The following is a 22500-nucleotide window of genomic DNA, read 5'->3' as shown; positions in this document are numbered from 1 at the left end:
GTTCTCATGACATTGTATGTATTGGGTGGGAGGCCCATTCAGATGACTTTGTCCTGGGCCCAGCCAAAGCTGTCAGCGGCCCTGCACACAACCACACACTTCTGTCTCTGCTAATTAGGTTGCTGAGGACCTGGTTGAAAATACTACATTGTCCCAAAGACCGATAGAAAGACGGCTGCTGCTGCACTACACTTCCTCCTGAGATCCTTCTGTTTCGTTTAAGCCGTGGCAGTGTGCCGCCGGCCGCGTTTAATCCGTGGCACTGTGCCATGGATTATGAATGAAATAGAGGGATTTCGAATGTGCAGGCTTCCTTATTCTGGAATTTGAATGAGACTTTGTCCTGCACCTTGACCTTGGATGTGCTGTATGGAACTTTTGACTTTCTATGAGATGTCACAAAGAGTCATTATGGCAATCCACATCCCCCGGACCCTCAATCATATGGGGACAGGCGGGTGACAAATATCCATATATGTAGCAGACCACCCCCCTTTCCGTAACCACACACACACACACACACACACACACACACACCAAATTAAAAATGAGGTGCAGAAACACTACATTACATTTGACATGTTACTTATTAGAGAACTTTCAAAAAATGAGTCACATATTGTTACATTACATTGTATTATACATTGTATTATACTCCTATTATACTACAGAAACACTATTCATATGTGAGGACACACACCTATAAGCAGCACAGAACTGAACCCCATTTTGAAGCGACCATGGTGAATCTCTGCCTATGAGTATTCTCTTCGGTCAGACCACCCAGCCTGCAACCTCAGACCACCAGCACGGGGAGCCAATGTAACCAGCAGGCCTGGGTCTCTGCAGAGTCTCATTAAATTACATCTTAATGCTATTTTCAGGGGGTGTACTCCAGGTAAATCTGTCTCTGTTTCTTTTGTTGCAGACTTACTGCCTATATAGTTATTATTGTTATTGTCTTCTAGATTTTTTCCATAGTTTCCTGGTTCAAAGATATTTTTTCGAAAGTTTCTTACATCTTAGGAGTTGTTTTGTCTGCTCCACAGTTAACTTACATGTATCAGATGCGTGGCTGGCTGTTTGACGACTGTGCTCACACACAGTCACAGTTATTTTCAGTCACTTCTCGTACTGTATCTCTTGAGGATGGTTTCCCAACAACGTGTTTATTTATTTGTGTTTTATTTGTGTCTAATTCATGTCTGTCTCCAGGAACTGTGGCGAAGAACTTCTTCACAAAGTCGAAGCTCCCAATACCCGAACTTTCCCATATATGGTAAGTGTGAAAGGCCCCTGAGAGAGAGAGAGAGAGAGAGAGAGAGAGAGAGAGAGAGAGAGAGAGAGAGAGAGAGAGAGAGAGAGAAAAGGAGACAGACAGACACACAGATAGAAGGACAGACACACAGACAGACAGACGGAGAAAGAGAGGGAACGAGAAAGGTAAAGACGGAAGGAGAGTGTCGGAGGGAGAGTGAGAAACAGATAGAATGCGGGGGAAAGAGAGGGAAAAAGAGGGAGAGACATGGACACAGTAATAGAAAGGAAGAGAGAGAGAGAGAGAGAGAGAGAGAGAGAGAGAGAGAGAGAGAGAGAGAGAAATATAAGAAAACTTCATTTTGTTTCAGGACAGAGAGAGAAATAAGATATAGGAAGTTATCTCACCTAAGTCCTGTCAATCAAAAGCAACCATACATGTGCATGGGCTGACCGGTCTCATACAAAATTTTGACCCTCACTGCCCCAACATCCTTTCAACCTTCTACGCCCCATATTCCTTGAAGAAAGTGACTCAGAGCTGAAATAACAAAAGCATTGAAAAGGATCTACAGTCATCCTTCCAGGGTCAAAGGTCAAGCCGGATTAAAATACCTTCAACGTTGCATAAGAGCACTGAGGTTTTGTTTTTAGTCGTACAGGGGTGGGGACAAAGGGGTCAGTTGTCCCAGGCCCAGGGAGAAACGTAGCTCAGAACTGGATCCTCATCACATTGTATACTTGTATATATTTTACATGATTTTGTCCTGGGCCCAGTCAGAGCTGTCACCGACCCTGGTGTTGTAGCCACAATAGCAGAACAGTGTTGCTTGGTTCCCCCTATTAGGACTGCACTCTTACAATCTACTTCTCTATATTACACACTAGTGGTGTCAACAGTAATCGATTCGGCGATGCAATGCAATGCGGGGCATGGGCGATCCAATTCAATGCGGCAAGTTCCAGAATCGATGCGGCAATTGTTTTTAAGTTTCAATTACTTCCATCGATATTTCGGGAGCAAATTAATGTTAAATTAAATAAAAGCACTTCAAAGCATTGAAAACTGCAAGACTGATACAGAAAACAGCAATAAATTGTTGCTCAGTATCTGACTACTTGTATTGCCTCATCATGACTGATGAAACATTTGCTGTGCTTTCAGTAGAAATGTAATGCATTGCAATGCATTGTAAAATTGACTCGAATCGAATCGCTACCTCCCGAATCGTAATCGAATCGAATCGTGAGGGCAGTGCCAATGCACACCACTATTACACACCCAATGGGAAATCACTGTAGATGTAAAAATCTATGCGTGGTTAAAGGCATGAGCACCTGTGAAAACATCCCTGAACAAGGAGCATTTTTCTTGCCAATAAACACATTATCAGTGTAAAATTACCCCTCAGTCCCCTTAATCAGAGATGTGTTTATTGAAAAGAAAAAAGCCTTTTTCCTTTCCAGATATCCGATGACAGTGATACACCCTCAGATTTCCGGTGACTTGAATGTTCTCTGTGCGTTGTTTAAAGTGTTGCATGGTTTTGTTTGGGTCAGGTCAACTTAACCGAAGAATTGTTTTAAAGATCAGATGACAATGAAACACTGAAAGTGGTGATTCAACTGTTCTCCTTGTGTTTTTTAAAAGCAGAATTCCAGCCAATTTCAACATGTAGTTGTATTGCTCAGGCCTCAATTGGATGGTCAGTACTCAATGATGCAGTATTTTTTGTTCAGCCCTTTCCGAGATCCTGGTCATTGTAATGGGGGTATGGTTTCTTAACATTTGAATTGCATAAACTTAATGTAATACCCAAATATCATTTCAGACATTATGCAACATCAGCTGAAACCTTACAACAATAACTTGATATTTTGAGTATGTTGGTACCATTTTTGCTTTAAATGTAAACAAACCCCACCCCCACTAAAATACCTTGTGATCTTGGAAAGGGCTGAACAATGTGTGAGCAATGCAACATGTTGAAATTGGCCTGAATTCTCCTGTGATAATTGATAAGTGATAATTACTAATTAGTGGATGATAACGGGTGTTTTTTTCTTACTTCCAGGGAGCTGAGTGACGTGGACCGGGATGGAGCGCTCACGTTCCTGGAGTTCTGCACAGCGTTCCATCTCATCGTGGCTCGGAAGAACGGCTATGCGCTTCCCGAGAGGCTCCCCGCGTCCCTGAGGCCTGGCCACATGTCACTTGTGGAGGGACTGGTGGAACCCGCGGTGGAAGAGGTGACCTTACACACACACTCTCACACACACCCATCGTTCATCCTGCACCTTGGTCCTCCCCTGCGTTTTTTTAATCTGATCTTCAGCATCTTGAATTGCATTGTATGTGCAGGTGCAGGTGTGTGCGTGCATGTCCCTGTACCTGTACCTGTGCCTGTGCCTGTGCCTGTGCCTGTGCCTGTGCCTGTGCCTGTGCCTGTGCCTGTGCCTGTGCCTGTGCCTGTGCCTGTGCCTGTGCGTGCATGTATGTGAGCACGTATGTGTGTGTGTGTTTACCGCATGTGTGTGTTAATCTAATCTAGCATTCCCTTACCATTTACTTTAGTCAGACAGTTCTATATGAATATAAATAATATATAATATATATGTATAAATACCGGCCTCAATCTTACCCGGTGATATTTATTATTTATGACACTTCAAGAACTTTTGTCCATTGCCTGAAACCCTCACAAATAGCTTTTTATCGAGAGCGAAGCACCCACTGTCCTGCGCATTTCTGCCCACTGCATGGCAATAAATCTGTTGCCCGCTGTTGTCAAAACATACTTTTTTCTTTCTTAGCTTTGGAATGTATATCTGGTTTGCAGAGCTCAATCGCCACTGTCTGCAGGCATGAATGCAATCACATTTACAACTCGACAGTTTGATTCTCCTCACTGCAGTATGAGCGAATGATTTTTTTACTCCTTAGCTTGGAGCATTTTCTTTCTTTGGCTCTGGAATGTATTTGTACTTTGAAGCCGAGGTGGCCAGGAAAGGTTATGATGGGGTGGAGAGGCAGCCCATTGCAGTAGTGTTTGAGTTATGATAGGCTGGTGAAATATGGTGAATTATAGTATTCTGGTTGCGTTGTCAGCAGTAGGAATGATGGAGCCTGTCGCTGTAGGCTGTGAAACGCTTTAGTGAGTTTGATCTCTAATACATTTTCAGATGTGTTGCACTCAGTGCTGGGGGTTTTATAGTATGCATTGATTTCTTTTTAGTATGGAGCATGTGGTATTTATTGGCTGTTTCAGTCAGTGTGTGGCATATGTTTTAGTGATATAAATTAAGCGATTTCCATTTAGGGTATTTTGTCATATTTGAAGTGCCTAATTGCAACGTTTACATTTAATTCGGAATTAACTCACTTTAACTCTTAATAAGCTTAATTCCGCTTTGAAAATGTCATGTAAACACTTCTTAATTTAGAATTAAATGAAAGATCAGAGTAAATTCTACAGAACTATTTAATTCTGAATTATTAATTCGGAATTAATACCATCATGTAAACGTAGCAATTGTATTGTATTTACATGCTCTGTTAACAAATATGGTAAATTACTTTCAACAAACACTTGTCTTTTTGTCTTAACATGGTCGTTGCTCCACATCCAGATGACGCAGCCTCTGATTGTGTTTGAAGACACCACTCCCCAAGCTGTCCAGCAGGTAAGAACCCTTCACACAAGTGTCAATAATTTCCAGATGAAAGTGTCTCAGCCGAAAGTTTGAAAGCAAAGAAGTTCTTAAAGTTCATGAAGTTCAGTTTGCAGAGATTTTTATCTTAACTTAAGAGGTGTGCTTTGACTCAGAGTGCTGTACTCAGCTTCATGAAAGATGCAAATCTGACAACCTCATTTGAAATCACAAGTTATTCTCAAAATGTTAGACAGGGGGCACCAACGAGCTTAGAACACATTTGCCCCAGCACCCAAAACATCTGTATTGCTGGAAGCTAGAACATTGACTCTCAGTGCTATAGGAAGACTTTATCATTTCCAGACAAGCTGATTCAGGGCTCCTTTGGTGAAATAACACGTTTGACGCCCCAACAGGAGAAGAGCAAGGCTGAGATACAGCAGCAGGTGGTGGCCCCCCTGCCTGGCCCAACCACATCAAAGCAGGAGCCCAGGGAGGAAGCCCGGAAACCAGGTAACACCAGGGTGGAGCGGAGACGATACAGAGCAGGTTAGGAATGGAGACAAGGGCGCGAGGACAGGAAGCCGGGTATAAACGGGGTGGTGCAGAGGTGTGGCACGATGAAGGTGAGGTGAAATGGAGGTCGTTAAGAGGGGAGACAAAGGCGGGATCAGGAAGATAGATAAATGAGGCGGAGATATGGTGGTATTTAGGCCTGGTGGTATGGAGCTAGATAGAAACGGAGCCAAGCTAAAACTTGATTTTGAGGGTACTAACCTGAATACAGGGGACACCGTACATTGTAGTCAAGTCAAGTCAAGTGTACTTAATTGTAAAAAAAAAAATCTATGTAACAAGGTTAGCCCAGAAGTTTGAAATTGCGTTTGACCAGTCTCCAATGAGTAGTTTTACTAAACATATAAGTAAGACACTGACAATAATCTCTGAGGTAAATGGTTGAGGGTCAATGCCAGTGTGTGTGAAACCGTATCTCGGGCCATTCGTGAAGTCTTTCCGAGAAAAACATAAAAAATCAACTTTAAGCCTCTTGGTGCCGTTACGAATCGCCTCGTTTCTCGTGGTTGGGTGACGAAAGGGGGAATTGACAATTGGGGTAGTTCGGTTCTGGGGGGGAAGAATAATGCGGACTGACGTCAGCAATCAAGCGTGAGTGAAGGCTAACTGGAAACGACGGTAATCAAACATTTCAAACAAGTGATTTAGGGTTAAGTTTAGGGTTAAGGTTAGGGTTAGGGTTAAGGTTAGGGTTAATGCACGCTGCTCGGGTGGTCCCTCTCTCTCACTCGCTCTCTCTCGCCCTCTCTCTCACCCACTCTCGACGACAGGGCGCGTTGCCCAACCACGAAAAACGAGGCTATATCGTAGCGGCACCACGAAGCATACAGTTGATTTTCCGCGAGACTGGGCTCGTGTGTGGTGTGCGGACCTTCAGGAGTACGGGGAGGAGGTGTCAGTGTGGTATATGGCGCCAGTTAGGAAGAGTGTGAAACTAAAAATTGTCTTTGAGTGTATTTTTCGACTGGGGTGATGCCTCATAGCATGTACTGTCTTCGTGAGCAGGGGAAGGAAGTCAGAAAGCAAGGTTAATTGCATGGCGGAGTGGTGCCATGATATTGTGGAGGTAAGGTACGTAGAGTGAGTAAATAACCACGGCCAAGGTAAACTAGAACCAGACCAAAAAATCGACTCAAGGGCCCCCTGAAAGGCTTCAGAGAAGCTTTTTATTACCATGCGGTGATGTCTCGGCGTATCCATCTGCCCAAACAATAATTTACAGGCAGGCCCGATACGCAGACAGACAAGCCTAACCGTCCCCAGCTGTTCCTCATATTCGCTCTGTGTTGTTGACTGTGCAAAGCGGAAATTGGCTCAAAACAGTCTCAGATTGTACCCTAACCGCTCATAAAGCTGTCACTGATTATGCAGTGATGTTGCCGTTCCAAACACTATACGGATTGTCATTTGTTTGTGACAAGTAGGTAAATTGGCTTTACTCAATTCCCATGATTCCCTGTCTACAAATTCTGTCTCGGGACATGACTGTCTGTAGCACTCAAAAAGTACACTCTCAAGATTTTACGAAAAAAAGAAAAAACACTTGCCAAGATTTTCACAGCATTTTCACCTTTTACTCGAAAGAATAACAGGGCTGTGGTCAGAGTGTTATTATTTTACGTACTCCCACTTGTTGATTCAACCATCCGTTTCTGATGCCTGGGCAGAAACGAACGCAGAGAGAACCACAGCAGCACAAGCAAGGCCCGTCCAGCTAGTCAGCACCTTAAACCTCAAACCAGGTCATGTCAACCGCCCCCACCACACACACACACACACACACACACACAGACACACGCACATATACGCGCACACACACACACACACACACACACACACACACACCGCCACCCACCCACCTTTCTCGGCAACCACTTTTCTCCAGACACAGCACACAGCACGTCCACTCGCTCATAGTCCAAACACACCAGCTCCAAAGCAGCGCTCCTTCCACAGCACCCAGGCTGAAGGCTGAAGGGCCGTTCAGCCACAGCTTCAAAAACATTTTTGCGAGCTGGCTGTCACGCTAAATTCTTAAACAAAGCTTGGTCTGACAGAGATCACATGGAGTGGAAGTTCTAAAAGGTGGTCAAGGGTTGCCTATCAAATGCTTTACACGCAGAGGTACTCAGACAGACCACTGGTTCCGATGACATATGCCAGTTTCATCATTTGTGCTCAGTTTCTTTGACAAAGAATGGGATGACTGTACAGGTTGACCAGGCTGACTCCAACATTCAATTCTATGCACGCTCACAGGCGGTCAGTGCTGGGCCCTGATTGCAGTTTTTACGTCTACTTAGTGAACTCAGAGTGGCAGTTTGTGGTTTTGAGGTATCGACCCCACAACCGTGGCCGTGCCATGCCCGTGTCGTCCTCTGTCTGATTTCCACATTTGCCAAATCTGAACGTTCGGCTTTCACCTCACGGTCCCACCACTACAATACATCTCGCTGACTTTCTGTTGTGCATATAAACACTGAGTGGAGCCAATGAGGACAGGAGCAGCCAAGGGGCTGTCAAGTTTGCTGACACAGTAACCAATGGAAACAAAAACACTGGTGTCACCTGTCAGAGCAGTGTTTATGTTCTCGATCGGCAAGGGGGAAAGAGGCTCCAACAGGACACACAGAGTTGCATCTCTCGCTGCAGTCGTTTTAAAAGTGGATTCCAATAGTTGTGATATAATGATAGGACATAGTGATGTAATATAGTACATTTTCAGACTCGTATGCAATTCACATTTTTGGATTCCAATAGTTGTGACGGCACATATTGTACAAAGTGCAAATTTAGACTCGTATGCAACTCCTATTTAGCCCATCACTAACATGGAAAGGGGGCAGGGGGATGCTGGGGTCAGTCCAACAGACGTCCCAGGGGACTGTTCGTGAGGAGTGTGTCATACTTAGGGTAACCACAGTCACAGGATAAGGTGCCATTGAGATACACCAGTGAGTGCGGAGGCGGGTGCAGCGATGTGCACGGGTCTTGAGCATGTGTTCAGTTTTCCTTTCAGACCGACAGTCTGTGTGCAATTCAAACACACTCCATCGAACACAGTGCGCGAAAAAAATAAAATAAAGTATACGTAGATTTGTTGTTTTCAATGAGACTCTGCTCATAGCCCGCTCAACCCAGCACAGGAAAATAGACTGGAGTTCTATTTCCAAGTTGCGCCGCGGCATCCAGGCACCACACAGACACAATACTTTGGCGTGGAAGGAGTAATGCGTTTTCATGCATGCTAACCTTTCCAGACAGAGCACAGATAAATTCTGACAGGTCCGACCTCATGCATGCAGAGACAACCTTAGTGGGAAAGGGCCGTGAGAGGGTGCTGGGCATCCATACCCCCCACCTCCGTCCGCGTCCCCCACCTGTCAGTTTCCTTATTCACTAGCCCATGACTACAATAACAGCCTCCTTCTTTCACTCTCACAAACACAGATTAGATCTGACTCCTCCTCCCCACATTGCAAGGGTACACAAGGTGGTGGACATCCTACTGTAAGCAGAGGTGGACATCCTCCTAACTGCAGGAAGTAGAAAAAAAAAAAGGTGCTTTCCACTCATGTCAGGCAATTCTAATTAGTGTCAAGTCTTTTCCGAGGCCGGATGAGCAAAACGAACGATGAGTGAAAATGAGTGAAACGATTTGTGTAAGGAGCGCTGAAAAGCTTGAAAGGAATCCATCATAGGACATTTACTTTCCCAAGCCGGATTGTTCACCTCTGTGACGTGACATTAAAAAGACAAATGGTTTTGCCGTGGGTGGGAATTCAGAGTAGCAGCGACGGCGCCCGGAGCTCAGTCATGCGTGGGAGAGAAGGAAGAGAGATGTGAGAGGACAGCACATCTAGAGGAAGCACTGTATGAATGTACATGAGGAGACGGTCAAAACAGAACTGCCATTAAATATGCTATGCTGCAGGCCCTGCCGTGGCCAACCGCTAGGGCACTCGCCTACCATGCGGCTGACCGGCTGTGCGATTCCCGGCCCGGATCCTTTACCAACCCCTCCCCGTCTCTCTCTCCCAATTCGCTTCCTGTCCACCTCTCATACTGTCCTATCAAATAAAGTCGAAAATTCAAAAATAAATCTAAAAACGAATGATAAAAAATAAAAATAAATAAATATGCTCAGCTGCTAAGTCTTACTGTATGCCTCAATTTCTACAGTTACGACCATGTGGTTGAATAGCATAGACATCATAGTTTAGTGAGAATGTACGGTATGGCAGGCTGCGGTCTTCGATAGAGGCTTAGCAGCATGCAGAGATTAGCCGTGATTTAGTGAAGTAACTGAGCTGAAGTGGACATTAAATATTTATATGAGCCGCAACTGTCACACCCTGCCTGACTTCTGCTATGTGGCGGCTTGGCCCTGCAAAAAGAGAAGTGTGGTCCTCCATTGTTAAATATACATTGATGTTCTTCTCAGATCCCCCCACTGAGTTGGATCCAAGCATGAAGTCACGAACACGGCCGAGGTAGGTTTCTCTTTACAGGACTGGAGAATCAATCCAGTCACATTGTTCTTGTAATGTTTTCTTTTGGCAAGGTTGTCTTCGGAGGTTATTTTTTCCTCACTGTGTTCCTCAGACATGCCTTTCCAACATGCTGTTCTGTCTCAGATTTTCCAATGTCTGTGTGGAGCTCTGTTGTCATTCCACTGAGCCATAGAACAGACCTTGAGTTTATACGTACTGGGTGTATTAGCTTTAAAATTGACTTTGAAACACCTATTCTGTCAGTGATCAACTGTTAGCCCACAGTATAAGACTTTCCTATCGATGAAGTGCATAAAAAACATTTCCACTATTGAAAATGTTTTTAAAGGCATTTATATTCCTTTCAGTTACAGCAATCCGTCTTTTGTAGTACAGAGTAACTGTCTAGCCTGCATTTCAAGCCCATGTGTCCCTTCTATGGCTTTTCTGCTTATCTTCTAGCCTCTCTTCTATAGTGTCCCCATAGTTAATATCTGGCGTATTATTTTTTTTACTTTATTATTTATTTATCTTTTTTTCTATGTCTGTGGAGTTGGATTCTCATTCTTTTGAGACATACAACAGACTTCAGACTTCTGTTAATAATGTATCTAGACGGCATTGAAAGCCAATCTTTTTCTCTGACCTCTTACCTGACTTCTTCAGTTGTGTGCAGGCTCTTCTCCAGCACATTCATAGACAGCGCATTGACCCAGATGATCTCATTTTGCCATTTGATATCTGATTTTTGTTTTCGTTTTTATGTGTTTATTTTGATGTAATAATGTGTGTTTATTCCTTATTTTTTCCAATGCGGGTGGGGCAGCTGAATTCCCATTGCACTGCCGTTTTACAGTCAGCGCTTCTCTCTGTCTTCAGGTCGTACTCCAGCACGTCCATAGACGATGCCATGAAGAAGGCAGAGGAGCCCCCCACGCCTCCCCCGCGGCCCCAGAAGAGCCACTCACGCGCCTCCTCGCTCGACCTCAACAAACTCTTCCAGCAGGGCAGCCAGGGTCAGTACAACACTGAAGATAGCGGCCGGTGCGCACATCCAGAAAAAAAGCTTCTGGATAACAATACATACTACAGAAGAAGTCTGCTGTGTGTACTCTTTCTTATACAGTGGTCAACACAAGTACCATACGCAATTACAGTCAAGGCAGGGCAAGGAACAAAATACGGCCCGGAGTCTAGACAAAGGATACGGTATGTCAGTGCAGGCCTGCTATGAGCCTTTAACAAGATGATTACCAACTTTGAAAGTGAGATGCATTTGAAACCTGACCTTTAGCCCCATCAAGGGCAGAGGAGCTATTGTACTATAGAGCGGCCTGCTAATGAGGCCTACTAGGGACTCTTTAAATCTTAAAAAGATGGGTTTGTACTGAAAAGTACACGTAAATGTCAGTACAAGCCTACAGTAGCCATCCATTTTCACCCAACCATATCTGACCCAAGTGGTCTTCACTAGCCCCTCAAGGCAGGTAGATCAGCTATTCAGTAAAGTTTCACAGTTAGTCTCTGGCCGTGACCACTTTGTAATGTATTGTGCACTTCAAATATTGTTTATTATTGTCATTTTAGTTATTATTACACCATTGGACATGTTCAGTTTCCAGTGCTGTGTATTGAATAGCTCCGCATTGGAGGTTGACCTTCAAAGCAGAGAAGGCTTCAAGTAGACCTACAATAGATGAGACTGCAAACTGAATGTCTCTAGTGCTGAACCAGACATTTTGTACCTTGAAGTACATGTGGTTCAGTGCTTGACCTTAAGACATTCTGTTAAAATCTTGTATAATCCTCAGCTATGTGCTCAAGCGTCTCAAGGGCTATCACGAAGCTCGGGCAGAGCGGAGGGAGCGATGCAGGAACTGGTGTTAGCAGAGCACTATAGCCAGTGGCCTTGTGCATTTGCTAGCTTCAGCAGAAGGAAGTGGACTTGTGTCAACAGATACAGTGAAATAATACCACCAAGCCAATTCCCGAGCAAATACTTTTGAAGTATTGTGTGGTTTTTACAAGAGATAACATGGGGGAGGGTTGGTGTGCTTTTGCCCGGTGGTGGTTTATTAATGTTTTTCCATTTTTGTTATTTGAAGGAAACACTGATGATTAAAATCTAGAAATGGTAAAAGGTAGATGATTCGGAGAAATTCTTGGCCCTCAATGTCTTCGATCCAAGTTATACATTTTCTTGGCAGAGCGTTCGTAAAATATTTCCTGCACCAGGGGAAAGATATTAACATGTATATCCACATATATTAATGTGGTAATGAGTCACGGTCCTAACTTAAACAATAGTTTCCAGTAATGCTCTCCCTCTTTTAATCACACTCCCCCTCCTGTCTCCATCTTTCTACCTATCTGTGCTGTATTGTCCCCCCCTCCTCTGTCTCATTATTCTTCCCTCCTTCCATGCCTCTACCTCTCTTTATTTATACATCTCTCTCTCTCTCTCTCTCTCTCTCTCTCTCTCTCTCTCTCTCTCTCTCTCTCTCTCTCTCTCCCCTCATCAATCTCATCACACTCCTCTCCCTCATTTATCTGTTAACATTTTTCTTATCTTTCATTCTTTCTTTCTCTCTCTCTCTCTCTCTCTCTCTCTCTCTCTCTCTCTCTCTCTCTCTCTCTCTCTCTCTCTCTCTCTCTCTCTCTCTCTCTCTCTCTCTCTCTCTCTCTCATGGAACACTTACTTTCAGCACTCTGTCAGAGGATTTGCAGCCTGATTAATTGTGACACATGGACTCATGTTTGTTTATTTATTTATTTATTTATTTATTTTAGGCTGCTTTTTAATTATGTTTTAACTACTTGTTTATTGTAAAGAATCTTAAGAAAGAATGTGCAATAAATGAAGTTTGAAAGTCAAGTCTCTCTCTCTCTTTCTCTCTCTCTCTCTCTCTCTCTCTCTCTCTCTCTCTCTCTCTCTCTCTCTCTCTCTCTCTCAGGTGTCAAAAGCGGCTGGCTGCCCCCTCCACCAGCTCTTCCCCCAAGACCCCCAGCCACACAGGTATTTTAGTGTAGTAACACTCTTCTGTTTCTGTTTCTGTTTCTGTTTCTGTTTCTGTTTCTCTCTCTCTCTCTCTCTCTCTCTCTCTCTCTCTCTCTCTCTCTCTCTCTCTCTCTCTCTCTCTCTCTCTCTCTCTCTCTCTCTCTCTCTCTCTCTCCTCTATTCTTTCCCTCGTTTTTGTATCCTTTACCCTGCATCTCTTTTTTTCTTTGTGTACTTGTCTGCTTAAAAGTGAATGAGTCTGCAAAGTCAATGAAGTAAATTCATGCTTTCAGGCTACGCTTGGAATGCAACAAATGACCACACATATTCACATCATCCATCAGTCATGTGATGCAGTTAACAGACACTCAAACACACACACACACACACACACACACACACACACACACACACACACACACACACACACACACACACACACACACACACACACACACACACACACACACACACACACACACACACACACACACACACCCCTCAGGTCATCTCTTAGAGATGCAGTGGAAGAGCATCGTATTGAGAAACTCTTCTCGTCTCCCGTGCCGCACCTTTCACCTTTCCAGATCCCTCACTTCCTGCCCGCCACAGACAAGACTACCCAGAAGGCCGTTCAGCAGCCTAACTTTGCAGACTTCAGCAAGTTCAGGGAAGAGGTGAGTCGTTGGGTTTCTCTCTCTTGTTTTATTATCGTTCTCTCCTTCTCTCTATCTCTCTATCCGTTTCTCTATCTATCTATCTATCTATCTATCTATCTATCTATCTATCTATCTATCTCTCTCTCTCTCTCTCTCTCTCTCTCTCTCTCTCTCTCTCTCTCTCTCTCTCTCTCTCTCTCTCTCTCTCTCTCTCTCTCTCTCTCTCTCTCTCTCTCTCTCTCTCTCTCTCTCTCTCTCTCCCCCACCCTATGCACCAGACCTCCATGCCCTTAAGGTCTCTAACTTCTCACACTTTCTGTCTCTTCTGCTCTTTATTCCTCCACACCTCTCATTTTTTACTGCCATTTGCACTTCTCGTTTCTCCTGCGCTCAACAAAGTGCACCCTCTGCGAAGTGGAAAGGCTGCCACCCTTGTGTGTGTGTGTGTGTGTGTGTGTGTGTGTGTGTGTGTGTGTGTGTGTGTGTGTGTGTGTGTGTGTGTGTGTGTGTGTGTGTGTGTGTGTGTGTGTGTGTGTGTGTGTGTGTGTGTGTGTGTGTGTGTGTGTGTGTGTGTGTGTGTGTGTGTGTGTCTGAAGGGCGTTGCACCTCTTGGTTTTCTGCTTCTCTCTTGGTTCTTAAGCAGGGATGAAGTGTGTACTTCCTTTGAAATGCTGAACCGGTCACCCTTCACTCCCACCCACACACACACACACACACGCATACACACACACATACACACACACGCACACACACACATACACACACACTTGTAAGAGTGTGTGTGTGCGTGTGTGTGTGCGCGCGCCTGTGTGCTTGAGTGAAGGAAACACACCTGTTAGTGTGTGTGTCTGTGTGTGTCTTTGTGTGTGTGCGTGCGTGTGCATGCGTGTGCGTGCATGCAAAAAAAACGCTGAGCCATTTCCCCTACGGCATCTGCTTGTCTTGCCCCCATCTTTGAAAAGGTCAGATTAGCATTGCAAGCTCTAGGACATCGTTTATTCTCCTCGGCCAAGAAAAATATCAATGGCCTCTGCAGAATGACATTCAGGCACAACACAACAACACAAGTATTTGTGCACAAAGGCAAGAATAAAGAGCACATCTTTGTTGTTCGCCTGTGTTGACCTTGCTTGCCTGAACACTTTGGTCACACTTTTTTTGTTTGTAAAAAACACTGTCTGTCCTTACTTCTGGGGTCAAAAGCCTGTGCATGTGAACCAAATGTGGAAATGAGAAGTTGCTTTATAGTGTGATCCTGTCCAAGTGAGCGAAAGGTATTTACAGGGGTGCGTGCGTGCGTGCGTGCGAGCGTGCGTGCGTGCGTGCGTGCGTGTGTGTGTGTGTGTGTGTGTGTGTGTGTGTGTACACTTTGTGTGATTGTACTGTACAGGGTGAGCACATGCATGCATGTGTGTGTATCCAAGCACATGGCCATACACGAGTTCTTCATTCTCGTATACCCCTTGATCCCCCCAATAACACACACACACACACACACACACACACACACACACACACACACACACGCACACACACACACGCACACACAACACACGTGTGCACACACACACACACACACAAACACGCACAAACCGGTGCAATCTGTCAATGTGTTTCCGACAAGCCCCCCAGGTCCTTATAGAGAGGGGGGAGTGTAGTTCAGGCGTCTTCTCAGGTTTCCCCCTCTCTCTGTCCAAGCAGGCCTATACAGCAGTGTTTCCCAAATTGGGTTTTTACTAGACACCCCTATTTTATTTTGGCATTTTTCAAAAAGATTTTCCTAGGGGCTCTTATGTCTTTATTTGACAGGACAGTGTGGGTGCATTCCAATATGCAGACTCCTATCCTCCACTTGTGCTTGTGGCCTTGTGTTTTGCTGACGCCCCGCCTCCGTGGAGAAAACAATAACGTTTCCCCGGTGTCAGGCTAGCCAGAACAAATTTTGGGGGACTGCTCTTCATGAACCATCCCATTTGCAAATGAGGAAATGACATTAGAATTGTGCTTCTGCAAGATATTGAATTCATTTTCTGTCATCAGTGACATCATCATGAGGTCACAAGCAGGCAAGAAGCAAGGGAGGATGGAAGTCAGCATTTTGGAATTCACCCTGTGAGGTGATGACAGGAAGTGAGTGGGAGAGAGAGAGATGGGGCGAAGTTCGTAAAAGGAGCTCTGGCCAGAATCGAACCCAGGTCCCTGTCATAAAACTACAATGCCTTAGCCATTTGACGTACGGTCAAGGCCAGAGCCCATATTTTGAAAGCCACAAACTTTTGTCAGTAGACATTTTTCATGAGTCACAAAATGTAAGTGTGTTCACTGACCATTATCGAACATCAAGGAGGATATTTGTTGTTGACTAAATAATCATCTGTTCAGTTAGTATTACTCAAGTTGCAGCCCCTTAACACATGCTGTTCCATCACTGGAACATTGTAATAATCACTGAAAAAACTTTACTACCATAGTACTACACCACTAACTATGGCAGAGCACATGGCCTTTAGTAATACATTGTGACTTGGACATTGCCATTCTGGTAACAGCTAATTTATAACAGGGACCTTGTCTTAAGGAGTTAAACACCTCGCCTGATTAAACCAGCAATGATGTTTAAATGGCAGCTATTTTGACTATTAAGAGAAACATTTTAGGCAACCCAAAGAAAATCTTCCACAACCCATCTAAGGGTCCCGACCGCAGTCTTTGAGAAACAATGCTGTGCTGTACTGTACTCTGTTGTGCTGTACTGGGCTACACACCCACCCAGAGCTCCAGGGCCAGAGGCAGCTTTCCCACGGGCTGACTGCCCAGTAATGGAGGCTCTTTGTCATAGCGGCACGGGTCAAGCCCCTCCACTAGGCCCTTTGGCAGACGCTGTTACCCCCACTGATATTTAATATAGCTGGACACACACATTCAGTAAGCACAGACATGGATAAGCACGCACATGTATGCACACGCAGGTACAGTTTATACACGCAGGCGAGCATGCACACACACGCGCACACACACACACACACACACACACACACACACACACACACACACACACACACACACACACACACACACACACACACACACACACACACACACACACACACACAGACACAGACACAGACACAGACACAGACACACACAGACACAGACACACACACACAATCCATCTTCTCTGTTCCAAGCCTTGAAGAATTGATATTTTGCAGCAGATCTATTGTATACAATCCCACAAATACCCTGCTCTCTTGAAATCGGCATTCCTACTAACACCCCGTGTCGGTTCTTGCGAATGACTTTTGAAAAAAAAAAAAAAGAAAGAAAAAAGAAAAAAAGGAGTCCTAATCTTTCAAAGGAAACCGGCTACTTCAAGCAGAGAGGACTTTTGTCATTTTTATGTCTCCTGTCACACAGACTCTCTCTCTCTCTCTCTCTCTCTCTCTCTCTCTCTCTCTCTCTCTCTCTCTCTCTCTCTCTCTCTCTCTCTCTCTCTCTCTCTCTCTCTCTCTCTCTCTCTCTCTCTCTGTTCTCTTTCGGTGTTGGTGTTGTAAGTGTTTCGTTTGTTGTGGAGGAAATAACAGAAGCTGATCAACCCAGGGGAGCGATTTTGACATGGCTCATAGCCTTAGTATGAGGTTACACACACAAACACAGACACACACACACACACACACACACACACACACACACACACACACACACACACACACACACACACACACACACACACACACACACACACACACACACACACACACACACACACACACACACACACACACACACACACACACACACACTTCTGCCATTTGAAAGTTTTCACATGGCCCACACACACCCAGAGCCATTCTAATCATACCATGTTGTACACTACGTATCGACAAACATCAGGCAAGCTGGCATCAGAAGTTTTTATGTTCTCCTTCTATTATTTGGTTTTTATTAGAAAAAAGGCCTGGGGCTCGTGTAGTGTAATACAGGAGGACATGATGAGAGAGAGAGAGAGACAGAGACAGAAAGAGAGAGACAGAGACAGAAAGAGAGAGAGAGAGACAGAAAGAGGGAGAGAGAGACAGAAAGAGGGAGAGAGATAGAGAGATTACAGGACTTTTCGCTCCCTCCCCTTAGAGAGAGAGAGAGAGAGAGAGAGAGAGAGAGAGAGAGAGAGGAAAATGATATGTGTGCTAACTCAATTATCGCCCTCCATCTATCCGTCCTCATAGGACAGGCTGTCAGCTCATGAGAGATAAAAGATAATCAAAACCCTCTGGCTCCTCTCCTTCTCACTCCTTTGACCCTTATAATGCAGGGGGGTTTGACGAGAATTTCAAGGAAACTGTGTGTGTGTGTGTGTGTGTGTGTGTGTTTGCGTGTGCGTGTGAGTGTCTGTGTCTGTGTCTGTGTCTGTGTCTTTGTCTGTATTTATGTGTGCTTATGTGCATGTGTGCGTTTGTAAGACAGTGTGTGTGTGTGTGTGTGTGTGTGTGTGTGTGTGTGTGTGTGTGTGTGTGTGTGTGTGTGTGTGTGTGTGTGTGTGTGTGTGTGTGTGTGTGTGTGTGTGTGTGTGTGTGTGTGTGTGTGTGTGTGTGCCTGTGTGTGTGTTCGGTAGAGGACGACAGGTAGAGAGACACAATGGGAGAATGATAGTCTTGTGTTATTGAACTTGCACGACTTAGCTTCTACCCAGATACCTCAAGTGGTGAGTGTCACCTACCAAAGTAGCCATTATGCGTGAGATGACTAATGAAAAATATTGTTTATGCTTTATGGATTTAATAATGTCAATCCTAGTAGCCTTAATAACATTTGTGCAGCGTAAAAGGTTATTATTCCATAAGTGTGAACATCAAACTCACCTCTCTTCTCCACTTCATATTATTATTTCATCGTTTCTCATCATTTCTCTCATTTTTCTCCCCCCTCTGTCTCATCTCATTGCAAGTCATTGCTCAATAAAACTGTCACCTTGTTCTGCAGTGCCGCAGAAAGAAAGAAAGAAATAGGGAAGAAAGAAAGAAAGAAAGAAAGAAAGAAAGAAAGAAAGAAAGAAAGAAAGAAAGAAAGAGTGTGCAGTGAAGATGCTCGGGTGGTCTTGCTGTGTTTTTGGATTGGCTGACTATATGTTGTGGTGAGGGGTACGATGTGATAAAGTGTGGTGTGGTGTTGTGTGGCATGGTGTGGTGCGGTAGTGTGGTGGTTAGGTTCTTGTGTTGTGGTGTGCGGTGCAGTGTGGTGCAATGTTGAGTGGTGTTGTGCGTTTAGTGTGTTGTGGTATGGTGTGGTGTGGTGTGTTGTGGTGTGGTTTGGTGTGGTGTGTTGTGGTGTGGTGTGGTACGATTTGGTGTGTTGTGGTGGTATGGTATGGTTTGGTGTGTACACACACACACACACACACACACACACACACACACACACACACACACACACACACACACACACACACACACACACACACACACACACACACACACACACACACATAACATGTACATAGTATACACACAGTCATTGAGTGAGTGAGAAAGAGAGAAGGGCCAGCATCAGGAGAAGGAGAGATGCGAAGGAGAGAGAGATAGAGGGAGAAAACCATTTGTTGTGGTAAAGAGGGAGAGAGAGAGAGAGAGAGAGAGAGAGAGAGAGAGAGAGAGAGAGAGAGAGAGAGAGAGAGCACGATAGAAAGAGAGAGATTGAAACGCTCACTCACTCATTCATCCATGACACCTGCCTCCTGCTCTAATATCACGCCCCTGTTCAGTTTCATTCTCACATCTGTCTTCTTTCACTGTCTCCTGTCCTACTCTACACCCTGTTTTTGCTCCGTCACTGCCCATTACTCTCCATAGTTATTAATATATCCCTCTTTTTTGCCTCTTTCCCTCTCTGAGTCTCTCCATCTCACACTTTCTCTCTCCACCCTCTCTCTTTTTCTCTGCTTTCCATTTATTTTGCCCTTAGGGCTTTCTCTCTCCCCCTTTTCCCTCTCTGTCTTTCTATCTTTCTCTCACTCTTCCCACCTCGCTCCATCTCTCTCTCCATATCTTCCTCCAGCTCTCCCTCACTTTCTCTCTCTCTCTCTCTCTCTCTCTCTCTCTCTCTCTCTCTCTCTCTCTCTCTCTCTCTCTCTCTCTCTCTCTCTCTCTCTCTCTCTTTACCTCCCCTCCCCCTGTATTGTAGGTTCCTATCCCACAGGATGTATGGCAGCATGTTAATTAAACAGTGTGAGATGGGTGGAGTCCTGCGTGGTGTTGGATGAGGCGGGTATGCATGTCTGACCGACATCAACCTACAGTACAAGGCAAGCCTAGACTAGAACTTTTTCCGTCTGATGTCACATTTTAAAAGAGGAGGAAAGAGGAGCCGAGAAGGAGAGGAGAGGAGGAGAGGAGGAGGGGGGGAGGAGGAGACGAGAGGAGAGGGGACAGGACAGGACAGGCAGAGTGTGTGATTAAAAAGACATGCAGAAGAGGAGCAGCACTATATTTAGTTCTGGTGCTGGCTGGGTTGATGCAGCACTTTCCCCTCCTCCAACTCCATTACTCAGCAGGAAATTACAGTAAATCTCTCTCTTTTTTCTCTCTCTCTCCCTCTTTCTCTCTCTCTCTCACCGTCTCTGTCTCTCTCTGTCTCTTTCTCTCTCTCTCTCACTGTCTCCGTCTCTCTCTGTCTCTTTCTCTCTCTCTCTCTCTCTCTCTCTCTCTCTTCCCTTGCTCTCTCTCTCTTCCCCTTGCTCACTTGCTTTCTTGCTGTCTTGCTGTCTCCCTTTCTCGCTGTCTTCCATCTCTCTCTCTCTCTCTCTCTCTCTCGAAGGTTCATGTTGAGCATAAAGATTTTATATAGATAGAAATCCCCTACTAACCCCTAGTATTCAGGATTTTCCCTCTCTGTTTGTCTCCGCCTGGTCTGTCTTTCTGTAACTCTCTTTTTCTGTCTGACTCTGTCCCTCTTGGCTGCCCGTCTTGTCTTTTTAACTTCCTTTTCACTCTCGCCATCTCTCTCTCTCTCTCTCTCTCTCTCTCTCTCTCTCTCTCTCTCTCTCTCTCTCTCTCTCTCTCTCTCTCTCATGGAACACTTACTTTCAGCACTCTGTCAGAGGATTTGCAGCCTGATTAATTGTGACACATGGACTCATGTTTATTTATTTATTTATTTATTTATTTTAGGCTGCATTTTTTGGTTGCATGATGGCTGTGCGATGACCTTTAAAACAAGTCAGCTCCATAACCTTCTCCTGTCAGGAGAGCTGGCGGTAAAAAACACTCTCTTGCCTCCGCCTTCCCCCTGCACCTCACCCCTTCCCCAGGCCTCCTCAGAGAACGCTTTTCATCAATGAAAGTCAAGAGGTGTGTGCGTGTACTGTGTGTACTGTGTGTACTGTGTGTGTGTGTGTGTGTGTGTGTGTGTGTGTGTGTGTGTGTGTGTGTGTGTGTGTGTGTGTGTGTGTGTGTGTGTGTGTGTGTGTGTGTGTGTACCAGTGCTTGACACTAACTTTTTCGCTTACCAGCCATTTTGGCTAGTGGTTTTCCTGACTCACTAGCCATTGGGCCTTTTCACTAGCCATAATTTTCTTAGCCATCATAGCAGCTTTAATTAATTATAAAATAGGCTGTAGGCCCTAATAATGTAATGTAGGCTAATATAATATAATATAGGCCTAATATAATATAATATAATATAATATAATATAATATAATATAATATAATATAATATAATATAATATAGGGCAATTAGAATTGTTAGGCCTATTAACTGGTCCATGCATGCATGCTATGCAAAGAACAGATTTACTGATCTGAGGAATCAATGGCATGGCCTATAGTATATTTAGGCTACCATGCAGAAACACCAAGCACAGTGTTGTGGAAGGGCACAAATGTAAGCTACACGAGAGATAAATATTTTCGTCTTTAATCTGGAGGGACTTCTTCATATCATATAGGCCTATCTGTGGAGGTCGCCGTCCAAATTCATGCGCAAGTAGATAGCCTAAAGTCATTGCCAAGTTGGCCGGTCCTCGGACATGGATGTGGAATAACACCTCTTCTGGAATATTTGCTTATAAAAGTATCCACTAGAAAGCACACACAGATGCGGTAACTACAGAAGGGGCTACGACTTCCTTTCATTCCGTTTAATAGTGAGTTGTAATCAGGGCTGGTTCTGGCTTATTTGGTGCCCTAGGCGAGTTTGAGTTCTGGTGACCCCCCCCCCCCCCCCCCCTCCCCCGCCCCCCCCCCTCCCGCCCCCCCCCCCCCCCAACCCCCCCCCCCCCCCTTACCTTTGAAAGAAAAAAAAATCTTTCTTATACCTCACAGAACACAAGACTAATATCCTTAGTAAGCTTAACTAAATAGCATCAAGAACAATAACCGTTTTTCATCAAATGGATTCGTGGTTCTTTTTGACAGGCGACCAACACATCAGATTGAGTCGCATGAAAGTAGCTTCACTGTGTGGTGTGTTGGATGTGATGGTGGTGGGGCCCCCAACCCCAGATGAGAGGGAGGTTATCAATGTGTTTGAATTGTAACGTGAAATTGAAATGCCAGGAGAGTGATACAGTACATTTGCATGTAAAATGCATGTGTAGACAATAAGCCTACCAAGGAGGTCTGCATTGATCTACACTATCTACAGCATCACAAAGCATGGTAGCATAACAATTTTAATAAGCTACACATTTGTGCTGTCTTCCAAACCAATTTCATTTCTGGACTGGAAATAGTGGTGCATTTGTGAGTAGGAGAATGAGAAGGGGGCTATCTATGTGTTTGGAGGGACAGGGTGAGAGAAAGGGAGAAAGAGCTGTCACGCTATTGAATTTCATAATATACAAAATATAGTAAATAGCCTCACTTGTCT

At 44.7% G+C, this 22500-nt stretch overlaps 1 protein-coding gene across 1 annotated transcript in view; it reads left to right on the top strand.

Annotated features, from left to right (window-relative positions):
- The window catches only part of reps2 (RALBP1 associated Eps domain containing 2), a 97663-nt gene that overhangs the window by 46071 nt on the left and 29092 nt on the right, over positions 1-22500 (top strand). The window contains exons 7-14 of the mRNA XM_063201777.1: positions 1216-1279; positions 3333-3507; positions 4888-4941; positions 5328-5424; positions 9932-9980; positions 10860-10996; positions 12935-12996; positions 13566-13655. Coding sequence (XP_063057847.1) covers positions 1216-1279; positions 3333-3507; positions 4888-4941; positions 5328-5424; positions 9932-9980; positions 10860-10996; positions 12935-12996; positions 13566-13655 — 728 coding nt within the window. The remainder of the gene's footprint in view (positions 1-1215; positions 1280-3332; positions 3508-4887; positions 4942-5327; positions 5425-9931; positions 9981-10859; positions 10997-12934; positions 12997-13565; positions 13656-22500) is intronic.

Source organism: Engraulis encrasicolus, chromosome 6 (assembly GCF_034702125.1).
Source record: "Engraulis encrasicolus isolate BLACKSEA-1 chromosome 6, IST_EnEncr_1.0, whole genome shotgun sequence".
NCBI classification, from domain to species: domain Eukaryota; kingdom Metazoa; phylum Chordata; class Actinopteri; order Clupeiformes; family Engraulidae; genus Engraulis; species Engraulis encrasicolus.
The sequence above is the reverse complement of the archived record's forward strand: the minus strand, read 5'-3'. Positions and strand labels throughout refer to the sequence as shown.